The sequence below is a fragment of the Symphalangus syndactylus genome, chromosome 9 (assembly GCF_028878055.3).
Source record: "Symphalangus syndactylus isolate Jambi chromosome 9, NHGRI_mSymSyn1-v2.1_pri, whole genome shotgun sequence".
NCBI lineage: Eukaryota > Metazoa > Chordata > Mammalia > Primates > Hylobatidae > Symphalangus > Symphalangus syndactylus.
This window is the reverse complement of record NC_072431.2, coordinates 118,965,148-118,987,222: the sequence shown is the minus strand read 5'-3', so window position 1 is coordinate 118,987,222 and position 22,075 is coordinate 118,965,148. Positions and strand designations below refer to the sequence as shown.

Here is a 22,075-nt window from a genome sequence, read left to right as displayed (position 1 = left end):
TGATTATTAAGCACCCTATAAATAAAAACAGCCATGAGTAATGCTAGCTGTATAATAGAAGATTAGTAAATGTTCCTTTTTTTTTTTTAAAGAAATTATTTAAAATTCCTTTTACCCTAATGGGAAATACACAGAGGTGATACTGTGGGTTTTTAAAGGATTGTAATACATAGCAGATTAAGCACATAGCTATGACAAATAATAGCTGTCAATGGAAGCATTCATGTAAAACTTATGTTGTATTAAAGTAACAAAGACCCATTTTCCATCTCTATTAGATTCAGCTGGAAACAGTGAAGAAACAGTCTTGTTAGCTTTTACATGTGTTCTTTGATTTTTTTTTTTAAAGAAAATGTACCAAAATTCATGACAGTGTAATGAAATTGATGTAGATTCTGCTGATTTTGGATTTGAATTTGGCTGAAGTTCACCTTTGTACTGTCTACACAAAAATGATTTGTCTAGTTAAAAAACTGGGAGTTTAGGATGTGTTTAAAAAGAATTATCATCCATTCCTAAATGTGTTGGTCACTAAATTCAAGTTACTGTATTAATTTGGACATAAAGTTGTTTAAACATTTATTTTTCTACTTCTGGCTCTTATTTATTTTGGTCTTTGTTTCATGAGTCTTAATTAATGAAAAAGATACAGATTCCCCTCTATTTCTTAGTTTCTGTTTTGGAAAGTTGATCTGAAAACAAAATAAACAGTGGAATCCTGATTCTAACATTTTTGAGTCTGTTAGGTACTGTGCCAAACACAGTAATTCAGCAAACATTTTTTAACTGCTTCTTCCACGGAAGGCCCTGAAGTGGGTGAACAAGAAGCTGCTTCTCTTAAGAAATCCAAATGTCCAGGGTAATAATGCAGCAGGCTTGGTCAGTGGGGACCCTTCCCACTTCTGATTCTTCTTTACTGGCATCTGAGCAGGTGCAGCTGCTATATAGATGGAAACTAGGCCCTTCAGAATGAGACAAGAATGTCTTGAGGAGTGATTATAACCCTCTCAGAGCTGGAAGGGACATTAGAGACTGATCTTAGCTCTCCACTTTGTCCTCTCAAACCATACATATCCTCATATTCCCTCTGCCTGGAATGTGATGCCAAGTTTTAGTTCAAGCCCTGTTTTCTGAGGCAGCTGCAGGAACTGAGAAAGAACATGCAGTGGCTTCCTTTTGATCTTCTTGCTTCTGGACATTTCTTCCTGAGCATTCCAGTATTATTTCAAACCCTGTTTTTACAAGTGAACTCATGCACACACAAATTTCCCTGTCTCACTGAGCTGTCTTTTCACCTGTCACATGGTGGGGTTTCCTGCCAGCTAAGTACTCATTTGCAGTGGCATTGCCATCTGTATGTGTGTAGTGTTTAAGCAATCATTTGGGTATATAATTGCTTTAATTAATTTTAGTGGTTATTTACTTATTTTAAAAAAACAAAATTTAGATGTGAAAGTGTTTATCAGTGACAAGAAGTGTAGATTTACTACAGATTGACAATTGTAGTGATGGAAGTGGCCAATCGTTATCCTTTGTTAGCTACTCATTGAACTTAAACCGAACAGTCAATGATGAAATAAAGGCATATAACCAAAGAACATATACAGATATGAGAGATGTATTGCTGGTGATGGTGCCACAAGGATGAAAGTTAAGTTTAGATAAACAATTTTTATGTTTTGTGCTCTGGGCAAGGAGTAACCTTTAATATGTAACGTTTGCGCATTAGACTTGATTACCTTTTTAGGATTGCAGTATACACAAAGATACAAAGCTGTTTGCATATGCTGATAAGCTGCTTTGGGAATTTGATTTAACACGTATATGCAAACCCAGGTAATTCATTTAAAGATTTATTTGATTTCCTGAGATGCAGCAAAATATAATGGAAAAAACAGGGTATTAGATTCAGACTAAGAGTAATAACATTTAAAAACTGTTTGCTATGTTCATGGCTCTGAGCGAAATGCTTTAATGGATTATCTTAATTTAGCTTTAGTTTTTTAACTTTATTATTATTATTATTATTATTATTATTATTTGCTGTAGAGCATTGTTCTGTTGCCCAGGCTGGATTGCAGTGGCATGATAATAGCTCACTGTAGCCTCAATCTCCAGTGCTCAAATGATCCTCCCACTGCAGCCTCCTGGGTAGCTAGGACTACAGGCATGTACCACCATGCCCAGCTAATTTTTAAATTTTTTTGTAGAGATGGGGTATCACTATGTTGCCTAGGTTGATTTCAAACCCCTGGCCTCTAGTGATCCTCCCGTCTCGCCTCCCAAAGTGCTGGGATTACAGGCATGAGCCACCGGCTGCTTGATGATCTTAATTTTACAAAAACTTTAAGTCAGCTATATCTATACTTTATTAAAGAGTGGTTAAGCATGTGAGATTTGGAGGCAGACTGTTTCTATTCATGCTTTTGCTTCTTACATAATTAGGCAATTAATTTTGACCTCTCCTTTCCTCACTTGGTTTTTCATGTGAAGATAAAGTTAATAGTAGTACTTATGTCATGGGGTTGTTTTGAATAGTGAGTGAGAGAATACATATAAAAAGCTTTGACAGTACCTGCTTGGCACATGGTAAAATTCTCAATAAATCTTTGCTGGTTAATACCACTGTATAACCTCAGGCAAGTGACTTCTTCCCTGAGCTCCTATTTCCTTGTGTGGGAAATGGAGTTAATATTTACCTCAAAGTTGTTGTGAGGATCTAGTGGAATTAGTCAAAGTGTCTTGTGGAGTGCTTAGCACATAGGAGCTGTTTAATCCAACGTGGTATTCCAAATCCTATGTTATGCTTTGCATTTATTCAGTGAATCTTTATTGAATAGGTATTTGTTGTATGCTGGGGAGATAGTGGTAAAAAAAGTCCCTGCCTTAAAGAGTTTGCATTTGGGGAGGTGGGGGTAGAGTAGGGAAGCAGAATGAGATTGTGGTAAAAGCTATGAATGGTACAATAGTGGGTCACTGTGGTGGCAGGTAGGGAATTATTTGAGGCTATGGGGGTGGTTGGGGGATAGGGAAGGTTCGAGGGAACATGTGAAGGGAGAGAAGAAACAGCTTATTTGAACAGTTGAACAAGTCAAGCGCACTTGAGGCTGAGGGGCCTGAGAGTTCTAGACCCAGATGTGGAAGGAGCTGAGGGTATGGTTGTCAGGGTGGTTCAAGGAGGAAACTGAAGGCCAATGTGGCTGAAGTGCCCTGACTGAAAGAGAGTTGTGAGACCAGGACCTTTCGTCCTTCCTGTGGAGTTGCAGTGGAGAGCTATTGAAAAGTTTTCAGCATATGAGTTAAAAGTCAACTGTATTTTATTCCATGTCTTTGCTATTGTGAATAGTGCTGCATAAACTGTATTTTAAATGGGAATCTTACCTATATTCTAACCTCGGGGCTGGTGTCTTATTTCTCTCTAGTGACTTGCATACAAGATCCCATCTTTGTACATAAGTAATTAATCTTTTATCATTAAAACAATTTTTCTACTTCATTACTGCTCACTTGATGAGAGATTCCCTACTTATCACTTAAATTCAAATTCCTTTCCGTCATTCACCTTCCTTGACTGTCCCACATGGTATTGAGGGAGGGAGGAAGCACACATTTCTACAGTGCCTGCTATGTGCAAGACTCTCTTGGCTTTAAGGCACACTTTATATTGTTGTTCACAAGACCTTGTTTAACCAATGAGGAAACAGGTTCCAAGATGGTAAGTGATTTGCTTAGTGCTGGAACCAGGATTTGCATCCAGGTCTATGGTTCCCTGCTCCCTTTAGCTCCCAAAAGGGGCTCCCCAAAGCCCCTCAGAGCTTTGCTGTCTGTGTCAGGTTGCTCTGTTATCATGATGATAGAGGTATGTAAGACTGGAAGCTTAATCAGATTAAGGTGTTATTCTTCTCTGTGGACAATCTTAGAGTTTGCAAAAGAATATATGTCATTGCTTCACACTGCACTATTGATCTTATTCATTTAACATTTTCACTGTGGTTCGTCTAACAGTACTGCGATAACTTTGTTTTTGTCCTTGTAACCATTAAGGACTCAAATGTAGAGATACTCTCCATGTCCATTTTGGTGTATGTACATTGACTTTATTGAAAATAGAGAAATTTACTATCTTCTTGTAAAATTTTTTTGTTCATTTGGTCTTCAGCTTTCATTAGCACTAAGTATGCAAATTAAAATAACTAAACCACATCTATTCCATTCTACATGAATTTAGTAATTTAGTTTTTATGAAAAATACCAAATGAGCTTGGTCGGTCACTTTGCAGCAATCAAAAATGTTGCCAATAAACTTGTAATCAGTCTATATAATTCTTTTCCAGAGTGAGAGTTTTTATTTTGGAGGAAGATTTCCTAGCAGTCTACTTGGGGAAATTATAGTAGTTATTTTTCTCCTTGAAAATGAAGGAAGAAAGTTTTTAAGTGGTTTAAACTTAAATCTATCTGGCTAAATTACATTGGCCCCTTTTCAATATTACTCTTTTCATAAAGCATTGGTAAACATAAGTAACAAAGTAATCTTTCATCATTTTATCAACAATTTTTCTATTAAATTGCTACTCACTTTATGACACTCTTTAATGATGGATTTCTACGCTTTCAGTGATTTGGGTGTCAGAAAGTTATATCCTCTATTTCTACAAAATGTATTAGAATGTGAGTCAAGATTTTCCTATTTTGGTAACTTTATTAAAATTACAAAACACATATTCTCATAGAACAACTAGAAACTGGGAATGAGCAAAAATAAAAATTATCCACAATTTGTACATTCTGCGCTTTTCTTTGTGCATATGTACTTACTGGAGCGAGACTACTTAGGTTGGAATTCCACCTCTGTCACTTACTCTGTGACCTTGGGAAAGTTATCTAAATTTTCTGTGCCTCAGTTTCTTAATCTGTAAAATGAGTAACTATCTCCATGTTATTGTGGGGGTTAAATGAGTTAATACATGTAAAATGCTTAGAATATTGCCTTTCTCCTAGTAAGAGCCACATACACGGGTTTTAAAAGACCTTTTATTATGGAGAATTTCAAACATAAAAATAGAGACTAGTATTATGAATTCCAGTGTACCTATTATTAACATTTAGACATTCCTGTTTCATCTATCAATCTTCTTTTATTTTTCTTTCAATACTTGGGTATTTTATAGAAAATCCCAAATATTACATCCTTACACTATGTATACTTTGTACCATATTAATATTTGCTAAGAATTAGGTAAGTTATTTTAGAGAGTGAGTATATAAAATTTGAGTCATTTTTGAGGGGAGAAAATACAAGCAAAATATCTAAAGCATCCATTCTGTGATGTTTTACTAATTTAGTTAACTGAATGGTATTTGAAGTAAGATTGTGAATGTGGAGATTTTGCTATCATTTATTGGCCAGTAACACATTTAACATAATTAGGTATCAGTTTTATTGTAAATATACTGTAAATATTTTGTATGAACATGAAGTCTTTATTTAGAAAATGTTTTGTACTGAGCAATATATGTAATTGTTTTGGTGAAGGAAAAATACTTAAAAATTATAATACTAGAAAAGATAAAAAAGCTAACCTTGAAGATTTAGATTGGATGCTGAAAAAATTCTAGATTCATAAGCCCTTAGATTTTAAAAAATAACTGTTTTTCATTGATATATATTTAGCATATACACATCCATATACCACACGTTAAAACACAGAGTAATTAGAGAAAATTTGTAACTAGTTAGGCATTATTCAGTTTTATGTGTTTTTTTTTCTTAAACAGGGGCTGGTTCTGTCACCGAGGCTAGAGTACAGTAGCACAATCCTGGCTCCCTGGAGCCTTGATCTACTGGGCTCAAGTGATCCTCCCACCTCAGCCTCCCAAGTAGCTGTTTCTACGGGCATGAGCCACCATACCCAGCTAATTTTTAAATTTTTTGTAGAGATGGAGTCTCCTTATGTTGCCCAGGCTGGTCTCTAACACTTGGGCTCAAGTGATCCTCTTGCCTTGACCTCCCAAAGTCTTGGGATTACAGGTATGAGCCACCATGCCTGGCCAAGTTTGTGGTTTTATTTTTTATTTTAATGCCTTGTTTTCCTGGACAGCAATCAGTTCTGACTTGGAATTTCCTGCCTTTGATCTTATTTTAGCCTCCCATTTCAAAATCTGTAAGTAGCATGTGATATTGAGAAGGAACTAAATTGTAAAGGCAGGAATTTGATAGAATTCATTGTACTTTTAGTAAATGGCAACCAGTGAGATCATCTGAACTCATAGTCATGTAAATTTTCTCAGTACTTGAATTATTGATCTTAAAATTCCTGGGATATGATACAGTGATGTGGAATGTGCAGGTCATGCCTCGTGTTACCTACCGATGGTCCAGTGGAAAGAACACTTGGTTGGAAGTCAAGAAACCTCTGTTCTCACTTGAACTCTGTCATGATGACTTTCCTTTTTGGCAAGTTGCTTTAACCTCTCTGACACTGTTTCTTCATTTCTCTAGTGAAAATATGTACGGAGGGAGATGATGTTAGGTCCATTATATTAGTTAAGGAAGTGCTAGATATTGCAACAAGGAGACCCCAAAATGGAATGGTTCAAGCAGTGTAGAAGTTTTTTCCTGTAATAGTTGGAGTTCCAGGAATGCAGCCGTGCAGCAAGCTATCATTTAGGGATCCACGTTCTTCCCATTTTGTTTCTTCAACAGAGTCCCAGGGCCATTGTCTTCATGTGCATGGTTGCATCTAGGCTGTTGCCCAGAATTCACTGTGGTTCCGAAGAGAGAGTGGAGGAAGCAGACTCCAGCCTGGAAATGTTACGTCACTTTTGCTCAAACACCACTGGAGAGAACTTGATCACATATTCATACTGTACCGTATTTGAGGCTGGGAAATGTAATGAAGCTGTTCAGGTTACAGTTTTGTTAATACAAAAGACGAGAACAGATATTGGTGGATAAATAGCAGTCTCTTCCACATCATATGGTTGCTGCTTTCTCTATTATAATATTGACCAAGTGGCTCTGTCACACCACTGAGTTGCTATCTACTTCAGCTTGATTTTGAAATTACTGGCTAAGATAAAAGTATTTTCTACTCTGGGTTTAATTTTAATGTGTCTTAATGGTCTCTCTGAGAATATAATAACTAAAAATTACTGTTTCCTTGCACCTGCTCTTTAATGTTGAAAACTTTCAATTTTTATGAATTTTTATGAATCATATACAGTTGACCCTTGAACAATTTGGGGTCTTGGGGTGCCAATCCCTTATGCAGTCAGAAACCTGTATGTAACGTTTTACTCACCAAGCACTTAACTACCAGTAGTCTTATGGATATTATAAACAGTTGATTCGTACACATTTTATATATTATATACGGTGTTCTTACAACAAAGAAAGCTAGAGAAAAGAAAATATTAAGAAAATCATAAAGAAGAGAACTTTTCATTAAGTGGAAGCGGATCATCATAAAGGTCTTCATCTTCACCTTCGTGTTGAGTAGGGTGAGGAGGAGGAAGAAAAGGGGAGGTTGGTCTTGCTGTCTCAGGGGTGCCAGAGGTGGAAGAAAAGCCACGTATAAGTGGACCTTTTCTCAAGGGTCAGCTGTGGCTAAAAGGGTTCCAATTATGTTGTCCTGTTAATTTGGGAGTGTTGGTGGCAGTTGGATTTTTTAAGCTTTTGAAGCAAGAGCTGGGGCTAAGTGTGAGCAGGTGTCAGGATTTAATACAAGGTGATGAAACAATCGAGCTGCCTGATCTTAGAGAGGATACATGGAAATACTTAGGGACTGGGAAGCAGTAAATGAGAAGCTAAGCAGCAGAAGAATGAGAAAGAGATCTATATTAGACAGTACAACAAGGTGGGCATTTGAAAAGTATAGGCAGAATTTTTCCCCTCTTTTTTGAGGGACAGGGTCAATCAGTTGGTGACTCTAGAATCCACCCTTGAGCCATAGTCTTGATAAATTTATAAAATCAGCTCAAAATTTATTGATAGTGCCCATCAGCTTTGCTATAAGCCATCCACAACAAGTAATAAAAAAGATAAAAATTGTCAAAATATTTGTTTAAAAGTATGGTTTTAGGCTGATGGTTCCATAGCTTAATTTGTGGGAGGAAGAAACTAAGTAAATTCCATAACTGATAATTGGAATAGTTAATAAAATGTTAGGAAAAGAAAAGCCCTGGATTTTGTGTCTCTAAAACATAGAGCCCATTAATGTGAATGAAGTACTTATTTTTTATTAGCCATTTTATCATTGTGCAGATGATACTGCTCATGTAAACTAGCTTTAAGAATGTACTCTGGGCTGGATGTGGTGGCTCACACCTGTAGTAATCCCAGTGCTTTGGGAGGCTGAGGGTGGGAGGATCACTTGAACCCAGGAGTTTGAGACCAGCCCAAGGAACAGAGGGAGTCCCCGTTGCTACAAAAAAATTTTAAAAAAACTTTAGCCAGGCACGGTGGTGCATGCCTGTAGTCCCAGCTACTTGGAAGGCTGAGGATGGGAGGATCACTTGAGCCCTGGAGTTTGAGGCTGCAGTGACTTATGATTGTGTCACTGTACTCCAGCTTGAGTGACAGAGTGAGACCCTGTCTCTTAAGTAAAAAAATATATATATTCTATATAGCCCTGAGTTTCAGCCAGAGGACTGCCCTTGAGCCCTTCCTATATAGAAATTTGGTAGTCAAGAGTGCTCAAGGTCAAATGTCTGTCTTCTTGACCATTGGACCCTCCTCCTCCAACTACCTTGTATAATCAGTTACTGTCTCTGCTACCCAGCAGGGTTTTCATAATGGTTAGATTTTCTCTTGCCTTTAAGATTGTGTCCTTTATTTGAGGTTTGACATTAAGTACTTTTGTGTGATACGTAGTTGTACAATATCCTAGAGAAACTATTGAGAAAGAAAGTTGAAAACCCAAAGTGTTTTGTCTACTGCTCTTTTATTAGTGCAATTGATAGATTAATTTTCTTGGAAGTATTCTTACGGGGCTGAACTACCTTGGCAGATAATGTGATAATTGCTTACATTAAACAACTGTTTTGATTCACTGGGAACTTATAGACTTCATTAAAAATTCTCTTTCTGATTTAGATTTAGACAGACAAAAAAGGCATATTGAAAGGTTGGAGATAAATCTTTTAAAATCCAACACGCATTTTCGTAGTGTGTGGTTTATGGATTATATTGTTACTGGTTTCCTTTTAGTAAAATGGCATGACAAGAAGTAATATATAAATTGTTTTTCCTTAATGTATAAAATACCCAAAGGAAAGTGAGCTTAAAAATAAAGTAGACTGCTCTCCAGACTGGGTGACAAAGTGAAACCCTGTCTCTGTCTCTTTAAAAAAAAAAAAAAAAAATAGGACATGTGCTGCACCTGCCAATGCCAAAGTGACCATGTGTACTGTTTTCTGAAATTCCCTAAAAGGATATGATGTTTTTATACCTAGAAAGGCCAATGCTTGTGATTAACCTTGAAATGTAAGTCTTCAGCAAATGAAAGACACTTGCAATTTGTAGCCCAGTGATAGCAAATCAAGAATGATGTAAAGTCATATTGCAGCTTGGGTAGTGGTTTTGAGAATGCTTAATGGCTATTTGTTAGGAAAGGTAAAGTTACTATAGATTTAAAAAACATTCATTTTCTGAGGTGTCACACTGAAATTAGGGCTGTCTTTTGTAATCTTTGGTATTTGCCATCTATACTTAGGTAATTTAGATAAAAACAACACTCTCTTTCCACAGGGGCCCACCTCCTGAAAACAAGGTCATCTTTTTGGATGGCTCAGCTTCTTCACTTCTATAATAAGCTATTAGCCTACTCAGCTGCTCTCCTGGTCCCCAAAGCCATATTGGAATTCCAGCATTCTGGGCCTGGATCAGAGTGCATAGCCCCACATCTTCTTCTGTATAGTTCTATCACCATTGATATTTGAGTAATTATATTCTGTGACATATCAATAATCTTACCTGCTTCTCTGGATACTGTAGAGTCAGCCTTCTCTTGAGTTAGATTAGATCATCAGAAAACTCTGTACTTGGATCCCAGTAGCTGAGATTTTTTTTTTTTTTTTTTTTTGCTGAATAACACGTTACATTATGCCTGTGGCTTTATCCAGGGTTTGCTTAAAAAAGAAGTAATATTACTGGGCACGGTGGCTCACACCTGTAATCCCAGCACTTTGGGAGACCGAGATGGGCAGATCACCTGAGGTCAGGATTTTGAGACCAGCCTGGCCAATATGGTGAAACCCCACCTCTACTAAAAATACAAAAAATTAGCCAGGCGTGGTGGTAGGCACCTGTAATCCCAGCTACTCTGAAGGCCGAGGCAGGAGAATTGCTTGAACCCAGAGGCAGAGGCTGCAGTGAGCTGATATCACGCCATTTCACTCCAGCCTGGGCAATAAGAGCGTAACTCTGTCTCAAAAAAAAAAAAAAAAAAAAAAAAAAAAAAAAAAGTAGTATTGCATATTATATCACTCTATATTCCATTTATAAAGCCCAATGTGAGAAATTTCCTTCAGAGTTTAAGATCACAAAAATGTTTGTTTTCTTTGATAAAGGATATTATCTTTTAGATTATAAAAGAGGTATCATTTATTTTGTTTATTTACCCTAGCTGCCTGGGAGCACAGGACCAAATTTGAATGTTAATTATAGGAATTATGTCAAGAAATTTTGTAAATTAATTTAAAAATAGTTTTATGTACTGGGAGTTAGCTAACTATGGCCCACCCACTTGTTTTTGTAAATAAAGTTTTATCAGAACACAGCCATAGTCGTTTATTTATGTATTGCCTATTGCTTTCATGCTACAATGGCAGACTTGAGTAGTTGCTCTCTGGCCCTTTACAGAAAAAAGATTTCTAGTCCTGATATAAATAGTTACATGTGGGTCAGACCAAAATGCAGTAACACTGAATATAAAGCAATATGATTACTGTTAGATGTAGCTAGTTAAAAGAGGCTTAACAGAGATGTGCTATGAAAGGAGTTTAATATTTAAGCAGTGGAAGCATATAGGAGACATTTTATGTGGGAGAGAAGAAATGAAATCCTGTAGGATTGAGCAGATTTTGAACATGGGGACCATTTTGGAAACTGTTTTAGCTAGATTAGAATTACAGCAGTGAAAATGAAGTTGAATGGGTAAGACTGTTGATAGGAAGGCATAAAAGCTAGGCATCAGAATTTGCATTTAATCTAACAAACAATTGAAAACCCACTATGAAAATTTCACAGGGAAATGATGTGATGGGAAACAGCAGTTCAGTACAGCTAATCTGACAGCAGTGTACGAACTCAGCATGGAGAGCCCCAAGACTAAGCAGTTACTGGAGTAAGCCTGCCATGAGGAGCTAAGATGATGAGTGTAGAATGAAGAGCAAGAATAACCTCTGAGGTGCTAGAAAGAAGGAAGCCGATTTTGTGGCTGACTAGATTTAGAGAGTGGTGGTGAAGGAAATTGTGAGAGGTGAACTGGGGGAAAATGAACTGAAGTGACAGTTTTTTGAAAGGAAATATGTGTTTTGTTTTTGATATCCCTAATTTCTGGTGTTTTAGAGCCTCCTAAGAGAAAGTATGGAAGCATTTGGAGATCTGTACGAGATGACGACTGATAGCTGTGGGAGAGTTTGTATGGAGGGACAACAGCACAAGGCAGAGTGGCTGGGGAGTGCCTCCAGGAAGGAAGATAGCACTCGAGGAGCAGAGTGGACAAAGGAACAGGAGGAGTCAGTAAAACAATGTTTCCCAATGTGTATCCCAGGAGAGACTGATAGTATAGATGGTTAGCATGTATTTCCATTGTTGCATGGCCAGATAGATTTGATAAATTCTGGGTTAAGCAAAGTTAAATAGACTTCTTGTATTAGACCCTCTTATATTCTTTAATAATATGCAACATTATTTGTATCTCCAATACAATCTCTCCCTCCAAGTTTAGATTCCTGTATTCGACCTTCTACGAGACATTTCCCCTTGGGATACTTGTGAGGCATCTAAAACTTAACTGTCCAAAATGGAATTCCTTGTCTTCCTCACAAAACTTGGTTCCCCATCTCAGGTGATGGCAGCTCTGTCTTTTCTTTTTAGTAAAAAAATGCCATGGTAAGAAGTAACATAGAAATTATATTGTTCCATGTGTAAAATGGCCAAAGGAATTGAGATAAAAAATAAATTTGCTCAGGCTGGGCATGGTGGCTCACGCCTGTAATCCTAGCACTTTGGGAGGCCGAGGCGGGTGGATCACTTGAGGTCAGGAGTTCGAGACTAGCCTGGCCAACATGGTGAAACCTGTCTCTACTAAAAATACAAAAATTAGCTGAGCGTGGTGGTGGGCGCCTGTAATCCCAGCTACTCGGGAGGCTGAGGCAGGAGAATTGCTTGAACCTGGGAGGCAGAGGTTACAGTGAGCCGAGATTGCACCACTGCACTCCAGCCTGGGTGATGGAGTGAGACTCTGTCTCACAAAAAAAAAAAAAAGTTGCTGAGATTAAAAACCTTGGAGTCATCCTTGACTCCTTTCTCCTATATTCTTTTTCTTTTTTTTTTTTTTTTTTTGACAGAGTCTCACTCATTCACAGGCTGGAGTGCAGTGGCACAACCTCGGCTTATTGCAACTTCCGCCTCCCGGGTTCAAGTGATTTTCCTATCCCAGCCTCCTGAGTAGGTGGGATTACAGGTGCGTACCACTACATCTGGCTAATTTTTGTATTTTTAGCAGAGACAGAGTTTTGCCATGTTGGCCAGGCTAGTCTCGAACTCCTGACTTCAGGTGATCTGCCTGCCTCAGCCTCCCAAAGTGCTGGGATTACAGGTGTGAGCCACCGTGCCTGGCCCTTTCTTCTATACTCTTATCCAATCCATTAGCAGCCACATTGGCTTTCCCTTCAAATATATCCAGAATCTGACCACTTGGTACCCCAAGTGATTCTATTGAAATCCTACTGCCTCTTTGTGCAGTAGCTTTCCATTTCACTCAGGATAAGTGTGTCAGTCCCTGTAGTGGCCTACAGGACCTTTTATGACCTGGCTTCTCATTGATCCTTTGACCTGATTTACCATTCTTTTCCTCCTTCACTCTGCTGCATGCACATCTCTTTATTCTTCCTAAGACAGGGCTTAAGCAATTTATTAGCTTAGGCCTTTTTCCTGTGCCTGTGACACTCTTCCCCCTAGATATCTGTTTGGCTAATCTAACTTCCTTTCCTCCTTTAAGTCTGTTCACATGCCACCCTCTCTAGAAGAGACTGACCCGGACTACCATATTTAAAATGGAAAGTGTGCACTTCTCCCATTTCTCATCCCCTTTATTCTGCTTCACTTTCTTTCTTTTTTTCTTAAATTTATTAGCACTTACCATCTTCTAACATATTTTATGTATTATTTGTTTAAAAAATTATCTGCTGCTTTCTACTAGACTGTAAGCTCTATAAATGCAGAGATTTTTTGCCTGTTTTGTTCACTGATATAACTCAAGCACCTAGAACTGTGCTGGACACACAATAGGCAACTAATAAGTATTTGTTAAATGAGTGAATGAATTTCAAGATAGGAACATATGTCCGCATAGAATCTTTCTTTCACCCATGGAGATATTTTTTTCCTGTGTTTCCCAGGGACACACTTTAGGAGATTCTGTTGTATTACGGAATTCAGAGGAGGAGAAAACTACAAGAAAGTTGTGATTGACACAATTGGGAAGTTAAAAATTTTTGACCTGCTTAAGCTAATAAGTAGATTTAGATAGGAAAATAGTTTGCAATCTTAGAACAAGTTGTTTTAGTGTTGTGGAATGTCAAATTCGGGGAGGAAAGTTGGACATAGATGTTGAAGAAAAATACCAGGATAAATTACCCATTCAGGGAGTTTAGCTTTGGATAAAAGGGTGGAAAGTACAGATTGAGTGTTCTTTATTTGAAATGCTCGGGACCAGAAGTGTTTTGGATTTGGATTTTTTAAAAAAAAATTTGAACTATTTGCATATACTTTAAACCAGTTGAAAATCCAATCTGAAAATCCAAAGTGCTCCAATGAGCATTTCCTTTGAGTGTCACGTCAGTGCTCAAAAAGTTTCAGATTTTGTAACATTTTGAATTTTGTATTTTCAGGTTAGGGTTGCTCAACCTGTAGTTGGAAAAGGCTGCTGGTTCATTACAATATGCTTTGTTTTTTGAGATCAAGGGAACTTGGTTTTTCTGCTTGTTATAAGTTAATCTAGGGTTGTTTATTGACATAAATTTTAATTTTAATTATATTGTAATAAGTAGGTGACCTAGAGGACCCTGTTTTTCAAAGTAATGTAATTTGGTAGGTTCAGTGCTTCATGGAAATGGGATAAATTGAGATCCTTAGGAAATCCTCTTATTAGTTCCATGCTCCTGCTTTACCACCTGCCTTCCCCATCCTTTTGCATGCTTGCCTGCCTGCCTGCCCGCCCGCCCGCCTTCCTTCCTTCCTTCCTTCCTTCCTTCCTTCCTTCCTTCCTTCCTTCCTTCCTCTCTCTCTCTTTCGCTTTTCTTTTCTTGTGAGCCCAGTAGGAATGATAAGTGAGATATAAATATTAAAAGTTGGTGCTAATTGTTTGCTTGTTCCTCCTTTAGGAAAGAAGCAGTCTGTTTTAACGTGTGAATTTCTAGGTCTTTTCTATGCTTCTTGAAAAAAGTTCACCTAGGCTTCACACTTGTCACTAGCAGTTGGATTAGTGCTTAGATGAAAGCTTGTGCCAAAGTGAGGCATAGATGAAGTAATTTTATGACAGTTTGACTCTTTCTCCCTTATAAGTTTTGATCCACAAAAGAATTAATTTCTATTTCAAATGTGTGGTTGAACTTTTGGATATTTTTTTCATTTCCGTAGTGCAAATTCATCTTTTTCAGGATTAGCTCTCATGGGAAAAACCAAGAGCTGTTGGGCATTTTTAGTTTATTTATCAATCATGACATTTGAGTGCTGGATGACAATGAAGTTATGCCAAGGATTACTCTGTACAGCTTTATTTCCATTGTTGTCTTTGGAATGGATTACATTCACATTATTTGAGGAATAATTAATTGGAGCCCCAATTCAGACCAGTTGGAAGACTAACAAATATTCTTTTGTTTTGGTTACAGAAGCTGCACACATACATGTAAGAGAAGCAAAAATGTCAGATGATATCAGGAAAAGGTTTGAATTTCCAAATTCTCTTATCCAATCACAGGTAATTTTGTTTGTTTATTTTTGCTCATGGTAACAAATAAACCTGTTCTGTGGATTGTTAACTGAACTTTATATATTTAATATTAAATATTTTATTCTACATGTAGAGATTTATATTATTTTATGAAACAACTTTTATGAGTTAATTTGAAAATATATATTTGACATAGGAAAGCAAATATTTGAAATTGATCAATCTCAGCTTCTGTTTATGTATCATACTTTTCTTCCTAGAGATAATAAAACCTTGATTAACTAGTAGGCCCCTGAATATGTTTGTTTGTTTGTTTTTTTTTTTGGCCTATAATTATTGGGAACAGAGGTAAATAGTTATATGTCCGAAGAGTATGAGGGATTAATATTTAAGAAGACATATCCTATCCTTTATACAGATTTTTATAATAATGACATTTAATAAGTAAAATATCCTGGATTAAAAAATTTGACATATCTACTAAGAAGATTGTGATAACTTTAAAGAGCTTTTCAATAATTAAATAGTTAAAACAAAGATGGCTTTCTGGTTAGCCTTTAGCTAACTAGAAACATTCTGGTTAATCAAGGTATCATAATAGCTTATTGTCTTTTCTTATGAGAGTAAAGCTAACAGACCAGCAGAAGCCATCTTGAAGACTTAACAACGTACAGCACCTTGGATACTTTCAACAGTTAACTTCGGAGATGTCTGCTGTGGGAATTGACTTAGCTGGGTAGTGGGGAACCCTTCCATGAGGAGTAGAACACTCCTTATGCAAGATTCCCTTCTACCTGGCTGGGTTGGAGTCATATCCTACAGGTCCTTACCATGAAGAAGAAGATGAAGGCTTGGAGGATACTGTTCACAGTTTTATTTTTCTGTGCCTGGAGTCTCTTTGTTAGCATAGATAATCAAGAAACGCCCATACATGTCACTGTTAAATTAGGTGAAAAAAATATATATATATATTTATATTGTTTAGTGTAGGATGTCTATTTGAATTCTGTTACAGAACACTTAAGTAGCAATGTAGGCTGATTTATCCTTGGGTTTTGTATTTTAAAAAATCAGTTTATGCTAGTATCTCTGATTTGTTAGAAGATGAAGTGAAAAGTATATTAGATAAATTGAACCTGGTGGGGAATGGGGAATTAAGCTTCTCTTCTTTTAGTTCTTTTTCTAGATATGAACTGTAGCTTTTTCTTTGTCCCTATTGTGTTTCATATTGGTTTTATTAGGTTCTTGTGTCCTGTCCTTTGCAAATATTTCTTATTGTTCTTCTGTAACCACTGCTCGATGTTAGCACCATATTTCATTGATTCACACACGTTTTTTTCAGATTTTAACATCTTTGAAATTGGATTGCCTCTAGTAATTGATGGCAGCAGTTGAGATACCGTTGGTATTGCCTGCACATTTGTGAACTTGGGCATGATTTTCTACACGAGTCTAAAAGAACTCTTGTGTGACTATAAAACCAAAATTCTAACTTATAAGAAGCATTGTATATCATAGACTAATTGGCAGCCTTTTTTCTTTCTTAGTGGTACACAGTATAATGGTGCAACCTGCAATTCCTGATCAGTTCCATTCAATGAAATATGGTATATTTTGTAAAACAGGAGCTCAACCTATCCATGGGTGCTCAGTTCTTATTACTCTTCCTTTTACTAGGAGATAAGAGACAGTAAGTTGGACTAAACTTAATGTTCATGTAAATGAGTGACTTATATCGCAAAACTAGACCACAAGCACCACGGTCTTAAATCAGTTCCAATGTTTGAAATACAAAGAGAACAATGAGGAAGGAGTGGGTGCTGTGTTTTTATTTGAGCTGTTCTGGAGACTTCGCAGGACTGACAGTTATTCACAGCTATACCGTAATTTGGTCCCAAGTGCAGGATGGACAGTTGTTGCAATAGTGAAGTTTTTTCCAACCCGTACACAGAATGGCAATGATTGTTGCTAGCCTATTGGCTCTAAGACAGTAGTGCTGGGTAAGAACTAGGGGAATAAAGTTGAGGTAGCAGGAGGTAATGCTGTTTATGTCTTTATACAACCAGCACTCCTATAAGAGGCTTGAATTACTAAAGCAGGATATGGGAAAACTTTAGAGATTTATTAGACTGAAAGCTTACATTTAAATTGAATTTAAGGGCTGAAACCTATGAAAAAATGATAAAGAAATTAAAATTATATGGCCTAGAGGAGGGAGAAGGGTGGTGGTGGAGAGGGAAGCCCTATTGATTCATATCTGTGTGGGCTACAGTCATAAAGATGAGTTTTCTTCATATTCGTTAACGATGTGATGAAGCATGGTGGATTTCATTTCAGTGCAAAGATGATTTTAAAACCTATGGGCTTTCTCATTCATGTTTTAATGGAGTAAGCAATCTCAAGTTATCTTCTGATACTGACAGCAATTTGAACCAAAAATCTGGCAGTTTTCTTAACCTCTATGCACTATAGTTGCTTATTGGTAACCTGGGATAGATATGCCTACCTTGAGGGCTATTGTGAAGATTAGAAATTGTGCATGTGGAGTGCCTAATTCAATGCCTTCTACATAGCACACACTTAGTTAATGGGAATTTTACTTAATCCTAATTGACTGCCTGGCATATTCATATCAACTAGTATTGATATTTGGAAAGAACTTCTAAGGGACTGTGTTCATTAATTTTATTTCTTTTTAAGGCTGTGGGTCATCTTATTGCTGCAGTCCTAAAGGAGAATGGTTTTTCAGAAAAGATTCACCAATCTACAAATCAGGTCTGTGTTTAACTTTATGCTTTAATTCTCTTCAGATAAGATTGCTACTAGCTGGATCACATATGCACCTGTCTTGTTTCCCTGATAGTTCAGATCATGGTAGAAATGTTTTTGAACTGTGAGAACTTCATTGCCTTTTTTGTTTATTTGTTTGCCTTTTTAATATGTGGCAATAAAAAAGTTTTAAATTTATTAAAACACTCTAGGAATGAGACATGGAGGGAGGGGCTGGAGAGGAGTATTCTTGTGACTATTAATGAAAAATAATATGGGTGGAATGAGAGAAAGCATGTTTTAGAGAAGATTGATAGAGTTACCTCTGAGGGAATTATTTTGGTAATGAAGAGAATGAACAGAGTGGCTCTGTTTGGATGTAGATTTCTCATGCTTTAGCCCAGCCCCAGCTGTGAGTTCTTAGTTGGAAAAGTCATACATTGACAGTCAAAGCTGAAAAATTCCATCTTACACAAACAGCAGGTGAATGCTCAGAGTTGAAGCAATGCCAGTTTACCGAGATACACCACTTGGGGTTTGGTTGATCAATGTTGTGTATTTTGACCTGCTAGTTGGGAAGCTCTTCTTAAGAGAGGTGTTCTCAGGTGTCCTCTATAGGGAACATAAGTGATGGAAATAAGATTTTTTTTTTCACAGCAGAAATAAATGATTTCCTTTGTCTCACATTCTTTTTGATTAGCTGCTCCAAGTTACATTTCTTTATTGCTTCTGCAGACATGTTGAAGTAAGTGTAGGACACACTTCACTAATTGACATTTTTCTGGTGTTTGTATGTAGTCATATAAATTAGATTTTCTGAGAACTCTGATCCTAATCCTGCCTATAATCACATTGTGTACTTTGAGAAGATCTAGTGATTTTACTTAAACTGTCAGGATTTATTGAATGTCAAATCCCTGAACTGTTTCCTCTTCTACTAAAAATGAATGCTTACACAGTCTTACCTGAGGCAGCAGTTTACTTACTCGTTTGTTTTGTTTTTCCGGTGTAATAATAGAGTGATGACATTTAGAATCCTTTGATATTGTCAGTACAGCTGAACACAATGTTCTTCTGAATAAAAGGAGAAGTGGAATATAAATATTTCCTTCCTGTAGTGATTGTTAACTGTATTGTTATTTTAATAGTGGGATGCTAAGATTGAAAAGATTCTTAGCCAGCTACAGAGGGAAAGTGGGTACAAAATGATGTTGATTTTCTTTTCTTTTTTTTTTGAGACAGAGTCTGGCTCTGTCGCCCAGCCTGGAGTGCAGTGGCGCGATCTCAGCTCACTGCAACCTCCGCCTCCTGGGTTCAAGCAGTTCTCATATCTCAGCCTCCCGAGTAGCTGGGACTATAGGTGTGTGCCACCACGCCCAGCCAGTTTTTTGTATTTTTAGTAGAGACAGGGTTTCACCATGTTGGCCAGGCTGGTCTCGAACTTCTGACCTAAGTTGATCCACCCGCCTTGGCCTCCCAAAGTGTTGGGATTACAGGCATGAGCCACAGTGCCTGGCCTTGATTTTCATTCTTTTATTAATAGTTATTCTTTGGGAGCCGGGATATTAATTTTTCCCAAATTATATATTTCCCTAATAAGTTGTATCAGGAAAAAGGAAAAATTGCTTCATTATCTGTTTTTTTTTTTTTAATACAACTGTGTGTAAGTCTAAATGGACTTTATCCACAATACAGTCATATAGGTTTATTGTTAGCAGTGAACCCTTTTGGTGGGCCTGGATTCCTGAGAAAGTTATAAAAGCTAGAATCCCTGCTTTGATAGGGTATTCTAAAGTGAAAACTTATATTTGCTTATATGTCCTTCTCATGCTGTTCTATCAATGAAGACAGAGTCACAGTGTGAAGGGGGAGAAGTCACAGTTTCTTTCTTGGGCAAACAGTTTTCCTAGGCTTTTTTTTTTTTTTTTTTTTTTTTTTTTTTTTGGTAGCCATGGAATGAGCAGCTTGCTGGTGGCCTGTCCTACTTCTCTCTTTATATCTGGGCCCACGTTAGACTTCCAGAAATTGTGGCAGGGGCATTGTGGGTGGTGGTGAGGTGCATGTAGGTGATAGAGGTTGGTAGTAGGAGAGGAGGAACATCTTCTGAAAATAACTGTTATTGTCATTGAAGGCTTATGGCATAAATAGTATTTGGAGTTCAACTTAGACTAACTGATATACTGATACTGTTAGTGTCTGGTTAAATTGTTTGGTTAGAGCAATGTGCTAGAGCCAAGTCTTAGCTTTGTTGTGTTGCTTGAACTCAGGTCATACCTCTGCCTGCAGCCAGCCTTGTTTTATAGCCATGATATCAGGTGAGAGAGAGTTGCTGTATCAAAACACATCCATTACCTCTCTTGGAAAATTGACTTCATTTTATTCTAGGAACAGAGTGACAACAGCATCATCTTTATAAAGGAAAGCTAGCCTACTGTGAACAAATTACTCATTGATGAATGACTGAAGGTGTGTGTGTGTGTTTGCTGTTCATCAGAATTGTCTTCTAATCACTGGTTTGGTTTCAGACTCCTGCTTTGAACTTGCTGTGGGAGAAGTGTTGCAGTGACAATGTAGTGGTTCGAACAGCCTGCTGTGAAGGTCTGGTGGCCCTCGTTGCTCAGGACCATGCAGAGTTCAGCTATGTTCTCAATGGGATACTCAACTTGATTCCATCAACCAGGTACTTTTTCCTTAGTGTTTGGTCAGTTAATGATTTAAGTTTTTAGGAAAAAAAATTCACTAAATCCCTATTAAGAGTCAGCATTCATCCTACTTGCCAGTTGTTTTTCTTGCTCTTAAAATGTCATGAGTTGCTGTTTCATATATGAAAAGATCATGCTAATTTAAACCCTATAGTTTCAGAATTTGTGGTCATTTGCAGTACTTAAGTTTTGGGGCTCTACTTAAATTTGTCGTTGCCCTTTTTAAGAAGAAAATAGCTAAATAGTTTATAATTCAAAAATATAATGTAGATTCCTGACATTTTAAGAAAGAAGGTTGTCCATAAACAATGCTTCTTCCACAGTGGTATAGTTTATACATTGTAGTGGCATTACTTGGCCAGGCCTTGGCATTAGTGTATTAGAAAATAATGGCATTTATTTCTCAAATATTTTGTGATTTAGGGATGTCTTCCCCCTGATTTTTCAAAGTTAATAATGTTTTGTTGTTTGAATTTGTTTGGTATGACCGTATTTAGTCCATTTACAGACTGAGGTAATGGGATAATAAGGAATAAGAGGGTTCCATTCAGAGATGGTCAAATAGGACCATGTTTGAACCAGTGAGCCTCTGTTATAAAATATTCCCTGAAAAAGAGTTGTTACTCTTTGCTTCAAGAAATTGTCTTGATCTATATGTCTTAATTTTTGACTACTTCAAATCATTTGGGCTTTTGCCCCCTTCCCTCACCTCTCACCAAGCCTCCCTCCTCCTCTGTGGTGCTACTTGTTTTTCCAGTGTTTTTCACTCACCTTTATTATAGTATCATCGGGCTGAGTACTTAATTTTTTTCCCTGCCTTTAGTGGAGATGGAGTACAGCTGTAATTATCAATCTGTGGAAAGATGCCAGATGCGGTGGGTCACGCCTGTAATCCTAGCACTTTGGGAGGCTGAAGTGGGTGGATCACCTGAAGTCAGGAGTTCGAGACCAGCCTGGCCAACATGATGAAATTGTGTCTCTACTAAAAATACAAAAATTAGCTGGGCGTGGTGATGCTTGCCTGTAATCCCAGCTACTCAGGAGACTAAGGCATAAGAATCACTTGAACCTAGGAGATGGAGGTTGCAGTGAGCCGAGATTACACCACTGCACTCCAGCCTGGGTGACAGAGCGAAATTCCATCTTAACAACAACAACAAAAATTTGTGGAAAGATTCCTGGGCTTGAAGTTGATTAGGTTAAATATCCCCTAGCCTTTTAACTTTTCTTTATAAATCGTTTCCTGTTTCCTCAGATCATTTCTTTGTGTCTTTTTGGCACCTTGGTCTTAATTTTGCCCTGTCCTGCCCTGCCCTCTCCTCCCCTCCCCTCCCCTTCCTCTCCCTTCTCCTCCCCTCCCCTCTTTTCCCTCCCCTCCCCTCTCCTACCTCCCTCCCTCCCTCCCTTCCTTCCTTCCTCCCT

At 37.5% G+C, this 22,075-nt stretch overlaps 1 protein-coding gene across 15 annotated transcripts in view; it reads left to right on the top strand.

The window, feature by feature from the left end:
* FOCAD (focadhesin) overlaps positions 1–22,075 on the top strand; it is a 322,164-nt gene that overhangs the window by 15,817 nt on the left and 284,272 nt on the right. For 13 of the 15 annotated variants that reach the window (XM_055294111.2, XM_055294104.2, XM_063609849.1 and 10 more), the window contains 3 exons: positions 15,121–15,209; positions 17,883–17,957; positions 20,477–20,631. In XM_055294111.2, coding sequence (XP_055150086.1) covers positions 15,153–15,209; positions 17,883–17,957; positions 20,477–20,631 — 287 coding nt within the window. In that variant the 5' untranslated portion in view covers positions 15,121–15,152. Of the gene's footprint in view, positions 1–6,005; positions 6,029–9,282; positions 11,740–15,120; positions 15,210–17,882; positions 17,958–20,476; positions 20,632–22,075 lie in introns of those variants that run through there. The other 2 variants (XM_055294110.2, XM_055294112.2) reach the window with 2 other exon arrangements.